Genomic DNA, 13,499 nt, shown 5'->3' on the forward strand with positions numbered 1-13,499 from the left:
TCACCTAGATTTTTCTTGGAACCCCAACCACCACCCAATTTTCTTATAAAAAACACCTCAACCCCAGCTGGACACGGGGCTTACGTATTGCCCCACCCATGCCTAGCCGGCACACCCACACGTGGATAATATATAGGAAGAAGTAAAATAAAGAGTGCAGAATACCGAACAGAACACCGGGTGACCTCCCCATTTCCTACAAGGATTTGTGAGGAGAATAGACCGTTGTCTTTTCCTTTTAAGATTTTCAGATTTTTGGAAAGCCCGCTTAAAGTTTGGCGCTTAACCCCACGGGGGAAGAAACCATTACCGGTGAAGAGGGCTCCGCATTAATTATAATGTCTCCATCACTAAACACGAAGTATTTATGCGCCTTCGGTAGAATTGCTTAACGATAATGGCAATATAATGTTAGTATTTTTTTTGCCTACGTGAAGTATCTCTATTTTAAGCTTTTAGAGACTTGGCTCTTTGTAAAAACACTGTCACTGGAACAAACTAAAGGTGGTAAAGAGGAACATTTGTTATTAGAAAGCTGTATTCACCTATTCTAGTGAAATAACCTGCTTTCTACTGACCCTCTGAAGGATAAGAAAAGAGTATAACTTACTAGTTTCCTTATTTTTAGGCGGATTTCACTATTGGGGATCCTACAGTCATTAACTAATATACACTCACATCCGAACAAGAGATACAGTACAAATCAACTCAAAGAACTACGTAGAATATCTACCGTCTACACTTATTCTTTTACCTTATAATATATTTGTGTATACCGCCATCACGTCCCCCCCCCCCTATAACAATCACTAGTGGAACAGAAACAAGGGAAGCACAGCTGCCAAAACCAACCACCAAAGGAGACTCTATACAAAACATTAAGATAAGAGTATAGATAGTAACAAAAAAAGCATAAACATTGAAGTAGAAGAATAATCAAAAAGTTTATAGCCTACGATGTCTAACCTAGCAGAATATTTCGCAAAACATGCATCAAAAAATAATATCGAAGAACTTGAGGATATGGGACCCTCCGTTTCTATGGCAGTGGAAGCGGAAAATGATGAAGATTTCAAGAAATCAACTTTTAGTTTGAAAAGAACAAGATCAATGGGTAGATTAGGCCGACACTCAAGTTCTGCAAGAAAAGCATTGAATAGGAAGAAAATAGACGAACAATTAGACGAACAATTAGACGAATATTATGACGATGCCAACGGGAATTTATATTCCGATGCTGACTCTGATTATATCGATGAAGATAAGTTGCATTCTGCCTCCGTTTCCCCACCGCCTGCTGATAATGACAACATATTAATACCACAAGACGATAATGATGTAGTTAGAGAACCAGAGACACACGTAGACTACCTTTCGCATCAGTGGAATGAATCGGACATTTCAAACTCTTGGAAATATATCATTTTGAAAAAGAAGAAAAGAGACATTGATTTAATCAACTCTGCCCGTCTGGAAAATGCATCTTGGAGAACATGGGCCAAAGCAAGAAATCATCTAAGGACCGTGTCACCAGAGATTTTAAATTGGTCAAAAGATTCTGATGTCACATGGCTTTATGGTCCTATTGTTAATAATAATCATGAAAACGCTGCCGAAGGAAATGGTAACAATGACGATGGTTCAAACAGTTGTATTGACATTTCGAGAGGTTACGGATCGGATGATGAAAACTCGAAACGTTTATCCATTAAGAAAAAGAATACTAAACGTACAAGAGAGCCACCAAAGCCAATTTTAAAGAAAAGATCGGTAACAGAAATTATAGAAGAAAATGCGCAATGGAAGTTAAACGAAGCAAGAAAACATTTCAATGAAATGAGGCATTCAAATGTCATTATGGATCCGAACTCGACAAAAGACCTTCACGACGATTATGATGCACTTGCCGCTAAAGTTAATGCCCAGTATTACTATAGAACTCCTCAGAAATCAAACAGCACAACAAATTTGAATCACAAATACCAAACTATAATCCCACCATCTAATAATGTTGATATACGTGACACTGTTTCTGATGAAATACCGAAAAGTATAAAACATGATCATATAATGGAAAGTATTAATAATAAAAGTCTTATAACAAATGGAGAAGAGAATAATATATCTTTGCCAGGGCAATCAGAAGACTTTCTTTTAGATGCTGTACAAATAACTCCGCCACAAAAGTATAAATCATCTCCGCCTTCCTCCTCTATTCCCTCTCTTAAGCAAAATGATCATGAATTAAAAAATCTATCGTCGATACTTACAACGTCGACTAATACCACATCCAATCCAAACAGGAATAGACATATTCATTTCAATGATCGTGTAGAACAATGTGAAGCATTACGATATCCGACGTATAATTCTACGGAAGAGGAGTTCAGCGATTATCCCGAAGATGCAAGCAATGATGAAGAAACGATTACTGAAGAAGCAGATCTATCTTCTACGGGACCAATTCAAAATGGTTCTACAGCTGTTGCTAAACCAAAACTAGCAAGAATATACACGGGGTCAAATAGCAGACATTCCACCGGATTTCTCCTTAACAGAGATGATTCAAATGATTCAGATAGCAGTTCAGGTGAAGAAGAAGAAGATGATGACGAAGAAGATGACGAGTATGGAGGTGGACTTTTTATAAATGCTCGATATTCCAGAAAATCTGAAAACGGAATACATTCTCCAGTGACTGACAATTCCTCTATAAATTCCACTCAATCAAGATCTGTCATACGCCCTATTATCAAATTACTTCCAGCCACAACATTAAACTATGGTTCTGATGAAGAATCAGATAGCAGTTCGTTTAGTGGATATGGGAACGCTGTGTCACATAATGTTAATACGTCCAGAGGGTATGATTATATCTATGATTATAATTCAGTTTACACAGGAGACACATCAAGTTTTTTACCCGTCGAACATTGTGATATCGTCGATGTACCAGAGGGATTTGATTTAAATACATCTATTGCAGACGATGCTGCTTCCAGCTATGGATTTAGTCATGCAACAAAAAGTAATAAACCAGAAGGAAGTAAAGATGCGGGAAAAGTCAACGTCGTCAAAAGACCGAGGTCCGGGTTTATATTTGACGATGAAGAAGATGATGATGATGAAGAGAAGGAAGATGAAGGAAATGTCGTAAATGACAGTTCCTCAGATGATGTCGCTAATGAACAATTTATTGAAGATTCCACCTATCATAGTAGCGATAGCGAAAGCGAAAGCGACGATGAAGATAATGCCAAAGAAAACCAAGCTGAACAACAAGATGAAGATGGATTATCATTACGAAGAACCGTATCATTAGGAAAATCAACTGAGTCACTGAAAGATTTAGCACATATGTTTTCGTCAACTTCTTTAGAGCCACCTAAGACAAGCTTTATTACTGGCCAACCTTTTCAACCGTCCCCACCTCAACATGTGATTACAGCAACGAACAAAATACCGCTGCTGAAAGCGAAGGCTCCCAATAATAACTCAGCAAGGATAAGGCCATCAATTAAACGTAACCCTTCCTCAACGAGCTTTATATTTGATTCAGATAGTGAAGACGATTCTGAAGAGGACTCTTCGTTATTAAATACAAACAAGATATAAAATTGTGCTCGTTAAAGAGCTGCTACAAAAAACCCTCCCAATTCTACGGAAAGCCGCCGAATATCTTCGAAACACCCGTTTAAAGTAAACCTTCAAAAAGTTGAGTTAAATTTAATGTCGATTTATCAAGTCTTTTTGTTAACTAAAGAGAAAATTAAGGAAAATAATAATTACAAAGAAATGTCCAATCGACAAGACAATAAGAAGCGTATTCTTTCCATATAAACATAAATAAGGTTTATATTAAGAAAGAATTACTTCGTCATTGGTTTCGGAGATATATGTCTATGATACCGGTTGATACCTTCAATGATAAGAAACGCTTTAATAAATATCATACTAATTTATATACATGGTTCATCTATATACACTTATATTCAAAAAACAATACTAATATTAATATAATATCATACAGTATATTATTTTACATAACTAAATGGCTGCTTCGCTTGAAGTCTGACGTTATATCCCCCACTTCAAATTATTGTGTTGTTAATAAACCCGTACCTTACTTCGTTTCTTCTAGACGAAGTGTAAACAGATAGTCAAAAGCACATTCATATCGAATAGGTTAGAAACCTTTAACAATTAAGCTTACAGCCAATCGAACCCAAACCTATTGGTCAGATACATTTAATATTGGAATATCTTCGTCCTGAGCGTTACTGAATTACCATTTATTAGGAGGAACTTCAGCTGTGACAATCGTTAAGAATTGAATATTTTTTGGGGATGTCGCATAATGGCCAAGAACGTCTAAATCAACTACGAAATCCTCATAAGGCTCCACCTCAAATAATCCTACCACATACCCCTAGTTCTCATGATATCGACTACTCTGAACACTCTTCTCGGCCAATAACGCCAACAGATGATGATACAGGTTCCCTTAATGATGATTTATTGAGTGTCCATGGAAGTACAACACAAATGACACGACCTAGTATTGATTCAGCTTCTATAAGGAGAAGCTTTGAATCCTCACATATCAGTAGAAGTAACAATCTTAACAACTACCTTTTATTTGATACAGGTAGTCATAGCGGTTCGATGGATTATTCTCCCTTAGGGAACAATTCAATATTTGAGATAGTTATGAATACCAGAAGGAAAAATTGGTTAAATTATCCTACTGTAATTGATATACCACCTGTGACTTTGAGTAGAAATGAACTAGATTCAAACTGGAAAAATTTAATTAAAAGCTATGTTGGAGAGATTAAGGATGAATATGAAGCTTTCGAGAATTCCAATAGTTTGAGAAATATGAATCGCCTAGAACAATTGAAACAATTAAAGGACCAGGAAAATAACGAGAAATCGAACGAAGATTTAACTTCCGAAACTTTCGATTCTGCAACAACTAATGGTGATGCTGCATCATATAAACAGAATGACAACGGGTTGAGGGATTTAGCACAAGTGCCAGATTTTTTCTTTGAAAGAGATTTCCATTTAGATAATCAAAGGACATTCCATCATGTCTTAGGAGATATTGACTTAAGTCTCAATAGGCTAACGATGGATGATCAGAAGGTTAGAGATGATGCATATATAGAATTACGAGAGCAACTAAGTAATTATCTGGATACAGTTGAAAATTTGTTAGTTAATGAAATTTCAAAATCATCGAATAAGTTCTTTAGAGCTTTAAGTGAAGTAGATGACATAGAAAGAAAAGCAAATGATACAATTGTTGAACTAGACGAATTAATGAAAACTCTGAACATTATTGATAAAGAGAAATTACAAACTAAAATAGAGAACTTACAACTTCTATTCAAAAGGAAAAATGTTGAAAAATTAGAGCAAAGTATTTTACAGATCAAGTTAGTCTTGAATAAAACTGAGGAATGTAAAGAACTTTATCGACAAGATGAATACGACTCTTGTTTAAATATGATTAAATCAATTGATAATTTGATCAAGGGAGATGACGCTGAAGATAGTACAGTTCAAGCATGGACTAATAATTGGCCCTATAAGTTGATACATTTGAAAACGGTTCCTGCATTGTCTGAAACAAGAGAATATTTGACGAATATGAAAATCGAAATCGGTGGAAAATTTTCAGTGCATTTGACCGACCTATTATTGAAGGATTTAAGGAGTTACAGTGAAGCAATCTCAGTGGAAGAGGCTTTAGATGCTTTGCAAAATGGTAGTACTCAGAAGAAACATCTAGAATTTGATGAAAAGTTTCAAACTCTATTAACAAACATTATCCATGAACTGAACAGATGCGAGGAATTGGCAAGTTCTTTCCAACTCTATCAAGATAAATTTATAGTAGAGCTAAAAGCAATTATAAAAAGTTATTTACCGAACGAAAGCAGCGCAACACCGGTACTGTCACGATCAACGCAAGATTTACTTCAAGCGCAACCTCCGTTGCAACAAACAAATACTTCAGGCGGTTCAAAATTATCAAGACTAATAAAGGAACAAACACCAGTAGAGTTCCAAGAAATGTTGGTAGCTACATTTACGCATGCGAATCAAGCGCTAAAGAGACTTTATGGCCACCAGAAGATTTTACTAGATTTATCTCTAAAGGAAATCAATTCCATAGACAGATCCTCTGAAAATCAACATAATATGATAACACAACTAGATATCCGTAGCGGTATCAATGAAGGTATAAGAATTATTCAATTAAGGATGGGTAAGATAATAGCGGTACGGAGAGAAATGACGTCAGCTTTACGATATGATCATTTTTTGCATCTATATTCTATTGTTGTTCTATTCATTCAGGAATGTGAAACATTAAGTGGTGAATTCTTGACCAAATATTTGAGTGATGTCCTTGCGGTTCAATTGAAGAATTATATTGCAGGCCGTGAATCAAAAAATTCTAAAAGACTGCAGAAAAAAATAGATGTCGAGAAATGGGTTCCTTATATTGTTGATTCCTCCGTCCAAAAAAACGTTAACGATATCGTTTCTTCGATCGATATGGACCCAATTGATTGGATAAGTATATTAGATTTAACTCAGGAAAGAAAGAAAGCATCAGAGGAAGAAGAAGGCTCAAAACAGGATAAGGATGACAGAAAAGTTACGGGACACCGGAAATCAGTGGTTGTTGGCGACAAGACCTTTGTAGCAAGTGCGTCTCTTTTGACTGCAATTGACATCATTAAAGAACTGTTAATCCTATCAACTAATATCCCATCAACATATCTACCCAATTGTGAGAAATTATGTTTTAACATTTTGAAAGTTTTCAATACTGCAACGATGTCATCAATTACAGAACAAGGCAAACCACTCTCTAAAACAGGCAAGAATCTTTCAATAATTGGAGAATCTTTGGATTGTCTTGCTGAATTCGTGAACATGGTGCAGTTGTTTTATCAAAGGTATTCTGACACTTACAAAGATTTTATTCCTTACGATCCAAGCCATTATGCCGAATTAATAGCCATGTACCGGACCTCATCGGAAAGGTTATATATGGCGCATGCACCACCCCCTGTATAGATTTATGTATTAAAGCAAATAAGGAATTCATAAAAGAAAGAGGCAAAGATTCCATGTTCTTACGGGTCATCTCAGCTACGTCATTCTTCCCTAGTCTAGCTCTATTATCTAATGAGGTTGGCTAACTATTAAATTGTTTAAGGTACAATCTCAAAACCTGTCAGGGTAACATCAATTCAAAGTAGCTCCGGGTTACGCCTTCAACTTACATGTAAAATATTGCCGTTACTCAACGGAAATGAAAAAATAAAAATATTAGTAAAATTGACAATACGAAAGTAAATAAAGAATATCAACAAACTTTTATTCGTAGAAGAGCACTTTTATTACCCTGATTCTTCTTTTGAAAAGAGGTAACCCAGTCTAATATCATCAATAAAGGACACTGGTTAGCTAATTTTATCGAAGGGATGATGTCTGAACAGTACTCACACGCGGACAACTATACAGTCGATGACAATCACTCAGTAGAAGAGGCTGTGTTCAGATTTGTCGGTGAACAACCAAATCCTGATGAAAAGAGGATAAAGAAGGAACAAAGGAGGAAACATAAAAAACATAAGCATAAGAATAAAAGTAAGAGGGAAGATGACAATGCAGCTGACGTTGATAATAATATACATATCCAAGAAAATGATGAAGAATCCTTGTTATTGAACTTAAATGATATCGATCAACATATGGAGGTGAAAAGTGACCCTCAGACACATGCAATAGAAGCAATTGCAGCTGCCTATGACGCCGAAAAGAAAAGAAAAAGACACATGAAAGAGATTGATACAGGAAATGGAGCTGAGTTGAATAATGAAGTTGAGAGGAAAAGATCGAAAAGATCGAAAAGAAGGTCAAAGGATAAGAAAGCAAAACATAATGAAATTGCTGTTGATCCAGAATTGGAAAGTCTTGGGCAACTAAATCAAAGCGCTGCTGATATTGATGCATATATCAACACCGAGTCAACGGAAGAATCAAAAGTAACTGATCGTACCGGAGTTGAAACGAACGAAGGAAAGACTGAAGATAAAGGATATGAATTTTCTACAGGAGTTGGATCGGCTATTGGAAAACAGGAAAACGGACCTGAAAGCATTGATGCATCAACAGAAAAAGAATCAGGAGTTGATCATGTTGAAATACCTTTAACGCGAGAAGAAAAAAGAGCAATAGCCGCTCAAGAACGTATTCTTCGAGAACATGATAATAAATTGATTGCCTCTGCGGCAGCAGCAGCGTCTAAGAATGTTCCTTCAAACACTTCAGGTGGTAAAGTTTTCGATCCAAATGAGGAACATGCTTTAGACGAATTTATCGAACAATATAGACGAATTAAGGGGTTTACCATGCGACAAACTAAAGAAAGAATATGGACACCAGGGCGTAAAAAGGATGATTTTTGGATTAATATTTGTAAAGTTTTACCCTTCAGATCAAGATCTTCCATTTATAAACATGTCAGAAGAAGATATCACATCTTTGAACAGCGTGGTAAATGGACACCAGAAGAAGATCAAGAGTTAGCAAGATTATGTATACAAAAAGAAGGTCTATGGTCTGATATAGGGAAAGCATTAGGAAGAATGCCGGAAGATTGCAGAGACCGTTGGAGAAACTATATTAAATGTGGATCTAATAGAGTGGCCAATAAATGGTCCAAAGAAGAAGAAGAATTATTAAAAAGTGTCATAGCGCAGATCATACAGGAAGCTCATAATTACCGGATATTACGTGAAAAGGCTGCTGAAGAAGGTGTTGCCGATGAAAGTTTATCTGAGGTATCTCCAGAAGCTCGAGGTCCTAAGGGTAAGAAAATACACGGTAGACCTGGATTCAAAGATATAATCAATTGGACTGTTGTCAGTGAAAGGATGGGTGGTACAAGGTCCCGTATTCAATGTCGCTATAAATGGTCAAAATTAGCCAGAAAACAAGCAATGTCAAAGATTGTAAATATGACACAATCAGATAAATTATGGCTCTTAGAAAGATTAAGAGATTTAGGATTCACGGCAGATTCTCAAGTAGATTGGGATGAGCTATCTATTACTAAATCCGGTACTAAGTGGTCCGCATTGGAACTTAAATTATGCTATGAGAAAATGAGAGGTGTTGTAAAGGATTTCAAACATAAGAAGATGAATGACATCGTACTTGAATTGTTAGACATTTTGCATAACCAGGTGCAATAGCCGCATGTTTTAACTTTACATAACTACTAACACTATCTAATTATGTATTTTAAACTATGGATACCAAATAAGAAGCATGTGATGTTTGTGCTGAGTACAATGTGAACTCCTCTCTAGGAACATATACGGGACTGTTTCGATAGTAAGTGACACTTGCTGGACACTTTTACATGCGTAATAACCTAATCTATAGAATATAATATTGGGTAATTAATTTAAATTCAATACATTATACAAATAATTTTTCTAAAAAATATACAAGTTTGCGAACTCAAAATAAAAAGAGATATTCTATATCCTAAAATGTAAATACGCAGTTCTTATATTATTAACATAGTTAAATGCAAATTAGAATTTAGTGAATTGCTTGTTGGCCTTACCAGCAGCTGGAGAAACCTTAACGACGTTAAATCTAACAGTCTTAGAGATTGGTCTACATTGACCAGCAGTAACAATGTCACCGACTTGGACACGGAAAGCTGGGGAAACGTGAACTGGGACGTTCTTATGTCTCTTTTCGTATCTGTTGTACTTTGGAACATAATGCAAGTAATCTCTTCTGATGACAATGGTACGGTGCATCTTGGTAGAAACAACGGTACCAGTCAAGATCTTACCACGGATGGAAACTAAACCAGTGAATGGACACTTCTTGTCAACGTAAGAACCCTCAATGGCGGTCTTTGGAGTTTTAAAACCTAAACCGGCATTCTTATACCATCTCTTAGTTCTCTTAGAAGTCTTGAACTTTGGGTTACTGAAAATATGTGGTTGCTATAAGAAATGAATCATCCATAAAATGGAAGATATGATATGTTAGTATACTTGCTTTTTATTTTTATTTTTTTCATAGGTTACCTTATTAAAATGGTGTGTCCTCTCAATAAGATAATTGGATTATCGATTTTTATTTTTTCTCTTGATTTATTAATCAACATCAAATCAGTTAAATATGCTTCATTTACATTAGTTGCGGTTTACAACCATATGGCTAATATCCTTTCCCATTATAATTTAAAGTTGAAATAAACTGTTTATTCTTCAGTAACTGAAAATGTAGCTTCTTTTCGTCTACTTTTCTCATGTTATTCTTACTCTAAACGCTTCTTTTAATCATTTATTATCAACCTCGAATCATCATATCTGTATTATCTATTTTCTGACACATATTTAATCAACAAAATCTGCTGCATACCTTTTGGAAAGCTCTTTCAGATTGAACAGTCAATTCAGTGGACATCTTTATGGTTTCTTAGGTTCCTCTATCCTTTGAATTATGGTTAATACTATACTAGATTTCACCTATTATTTTATCATAGTCTATTCTACCTGGCTCATTACCATCAATATTGGCCTGTCAGAAACCAGCTCACTGGAAAGACTTGTTGGGCTGAGGAACCCCTAAGCTCTCAGGCAGAGATCTGTAAGGTTCAGGAAATTAACGAGGGCGCCTTACCAACAGGCCGGAAAGGAAATTTGGAGAATTGACAATTCAGGTTTATGTTTTGTATGATAAAATGTATGGATGTAAAGAATGTACGGATTGAACAGTCAAACATTTTACTGAAATCTTACAAGGTTGTAATTTATAAGAATACGTTTAACAGATTCAGAGGACTATTGAACTGCGGAAACGTCCGTTATCAACTGTCCTCATGTAACCATTGAACATATATTATTAATTTAGTGTAATTTTGTATTATTCCTTCGAACGCATTATTAGATATTAATTACATATAGCCTATATCCATATTCTATTGCATACACTATGTATACTTTTTTTACTCGTTATTCTAAAGATATGAAATCTATTTCTTCTTGTTTGAAGTGGAGTTTTTTGGTAATTCCTTAACGTATGGCAAAAACTCTGGCTCACCTGGAATGTACTTTCTTAAGACTTCTGGAACGATCAAACCATCTTCAGTTTGGTAGTTTTCTAAGATACAACATAAAGCCCTTTCAGTAGCAGCTAAAGTAGAGTTCAAACAATGAACGTATTTCTTTTCTCTGTCACCCATTTTCTTGATACCACATCTGATTTCCAAGTTTCTTGATTGATAATCGGTACAATTGGAACATGAGACTAGTTCCTTGTATTCTTTTTGGTATGGGAACCAAGCTTCTAAATCGTACTTCTTGGCAGCAGCATTATTTAATTCACCAGAGACAATACCAACAACACGGTATGGTAATTTCAATGATTGGTAGAAAGCTTCTGAATGGTTAATCATTTTGTCAAATTCCTCCCAAGATTTTTCTGGTTCTGTCAAACAGAATTGTTCAATTTTTTCGAAAGCATGGACTCTAAAGATACCCCAAGCGTCCTTACCATGAGAACCAGCTTCTCTACGGAAACAAGAAGAATAACCAACATATCTGATTGGTAATTGTTCTTGTGGTTTTTCGAACCATTCACCGCTGTGGTAGGCTGAAATAGGTTGTTCAGAAGTGGCAATCAAATATTTTTCATCGTCACCATCGATAACCTTGTATAATTCTTCATCAAATTGGGATAATTGAGCAGTCTTAGCCATGACTTCTTTGTTCATCATAACTGGAGCCTGTAATGGAACATAACCATTCTTAGCCATGTAACTTAAACCATAGTTAATTAAAGCTTGGTTTAAGAAAACACCGTAGTTTCTCAAGAAGAAACCTCTGTGACCAGAGATCTTGACACCACGTTCTGGATCATAACCATCTAATCTCAACAAGATTTCATGATGTGATAATGTAGCTGGCTTACCAGTGACAGAGGCAACTGGACCAACATTTTCTAATCCTTCAGGTTTCCAAGTACGGACTAATTCATTGTTTTCTTCGTCATTAGAAATGACAACAGATGGGTGGACAATATTACCAACTTGGAAGACTTTTTCTTTTAAATCTTTATCATCTTTTTGTTCCCTTTCGGTCAATTTAGCCTTTTCTGCGGTTAATATATCCTTTTCAACTAATAATTCTTTTGGATCTTCTTTGTTTTTAAATTTCAAACCAATATCTTTTTGTAATTTGTTTAGTTTTTTGTTTAATTCATCTAGTTCAAATCTAGTCTTAACCCAATCTTTGTAATCAGCAATAATATCATCAACCAATTCAACGCTGGCGTTTCTAGCCTTTTGGGATTGTCTAATTAGTTCTGGGTTACCACCCTTTTCTTCAATAAATTGATTAATATCTAACATCTCTGGTCTCTGCCTTTATCAGTACAGTTCGATGTGCTCTTCAAGCTAGAAAAGCTGTACGTGCTTAAGTTGACAGCATTACTTAACTGAAATTTCAATGTTTTCTTTGTTAACTATTTGAAAAATTTTCGTTTCTTCGAGGAAAAGTCCTGTGAACCGCCTTCTAAATACATCGTTTGAAGCCCCTTTTTTTAGGCCTAATAGCCCCTTGGGAAACAATACCAAATATAGCCTCAGTTCGATTCTCTGAGGAAAAACTTAAAAAAGTCGAAAATCAATGTCTTAAATAGCTCTAAGGATGTCAGTTAAAGTGTATATTCTTGTTACTGTCAAATTCAAAACGGTGCTTAGTTATAGGGCTGATATAGCTAGTGGCATACCCATTTGAAAGAATAATGGCTTATTTAAACGTGACAGTATTTGATAAAAATGTTGTTCATTCTCTGACTAATGAAATCGAAAACTCATCATCACCAGAATGTAATACTAATGCCATGTTCCCTACTAAAATAAAGTACATTTTCGAGGAAGACGAGAAAGAACAAGAGGGAGAAGGAAGAGACCAAAATATCGAGGAAGGGCGTACACCTGGTTCTGGAACAAAAATTGATAAAGCTATATTAGGTACTAGTGTTTCTAAGAGTGGAAATGATGAGATAGAGAATGTCATTATCATTGATTTGAATGAAGATAGAACCATTCAAAACATTTCATTAATTAGTGATAATTATGAAATTTTAGACTACAGCAAGGAACAAGAATCAAAGGATTCTAGACATGAGTTTTTTAGTGATGACATAGAACTGAATGTTCTTTCAAAATTCTGCGACCTGGAGCCATATACAAAAGACGTGCCGCTGGATGACATGGTTAATCTTTATAGGAAACAAACTGAACAACTTCAAATATTATCAGACAATATATGATATGATATCTGTAAAAAAGGGAAAATGAGGGTAAGAGTTGACGGAAAAAGTGCACGTATGAACTTACCATTATTAACCTTTTTGTATGATGTTTATTTAAA

General features: G+C 35.4%; 6 protein-coding genes across 6 annotated transcripts; 4 read left to right on the plus strand and 2 right to left on the minus strand.

The window, feature by feature from the left end:
- Positions 1 to 957: 957 nt before the first annotated feature.
- On the plus strand, positions 958 to 3,615 carry REG1 (protein phosphatase regulator REG1; the record flags this gene model as incomplete). The annotated part of the gene is made up of 1 exon (XM_003667930.1): positions 958 to 3,615. The coding sequence occupies one exon, from the start codon at positions 958 to 960 to the stop codon at positions 3,613 to 3,615; it is 2,658 nt and encodes an 885-aa protein (XP_003667978.1).
- A 732-nt stretch (positions 3,616 to 4,347) lies between these two features.
- Positions 4,348 to 7,101, plus strand: VPS54 (Vps54p; the record flags this gene model as incomplete). The annotated part of the gene is made up of 1 exon (XM_003667931.1): positions 4,348 to 7,101. One exon carries the CDS (start codon positions 4,348 to 4,350, stop codon positions 7,099 to 7,101), a length of 2,754 nt encoding a protein of 917 aa, XP_003667979.1.
- A 410-nt stretch (positions 7,102 to 7,511) lies between these two features.
- On the plus strand, positions 7,512 to 9,287 carry NSI1 (Nsi1p; the record flags this gene model as incomplete). Its single annotated transcript, XM_003667932.1, has 1 exon — positions 7,512 to 9,287. One exon carries the CDS (start codon positions 7,512 to 7,514, stop codon positions 9,285 to 9,287), a length of 1,776 nt encoding a protein of 591 aa, XP_003667980.1.
- A 348-nt stretch (positions 9,288 to 9,635) lies between these two features.
- Positions 9,636 to 10,527, minus strand: RPS11A (40S ribosomal protein uS17; the record flags this gene model as incomplete). Its single annotated transcript, XM_003667933.1, has 2 exons — positions 9,636 to 10,061; positions 10,483 to 10,527. 2 exons carry the CDS (start codon positions 10,525 to 10,527, stop codon positions 9,636 to 9,638), a joined length of 471 nt encoding a protein of 156 aa, XP_003667981.1.
- A 568-nt stretch (positions 10,528 to 11,095) lies between these two features.
- SES1 (serine--tRNA ligase SES1) lies at positions 11,096 to 12,472 on the minus strand (the record flags this gene model as incomplete). Its single annotated transcript, XM_003667934.1, has 1 exon — positions 11,096 to 12,472. The coding sequence occupies one exon, from the start codon at positions 12,470 to 12,472 to the stop codon at positions 11,096 to 11,098; it is 1,377 nt and encodes a 458-aa protein (XP_003667982.1).
- Positions 12,473 to 12,867: 395 nt separating this feature from the next.
- Positions 12,868 to 13,398, plus strand: ATG31 (Atg31p; the record flags this gene model as incomplete). The annotated part of the gene is made up of 1 exon (XM_003667935.1): positions 12,868 to 13,398. The coding sequence occupies one exon, from the start codon at positions 12,868 to 12,870 to the stop codon at positions 13,396 to 13,398; it is 531 nt and encodes a 176-aa protein (XP_003667983.1).
- Between the last annotated feature and the right edge of the window lie 101 nt (positions 13,399 to 13,499).

The sequence above is a fragment of the Naumovozyma dairenensis genome, chromosome 1 (assembly GCF_000227115.2).
Source record: "Naumovozyma dairenensis CBS 421 chromosome 1, complete genome".
Lineage (NCBI taxonomy): Eukaryota > Fungi > Ascomycota > Saccharomycetes > Saccharomycetales > Saccharomycetaceae > Naumovozyma > Naumovozyma dairenensis.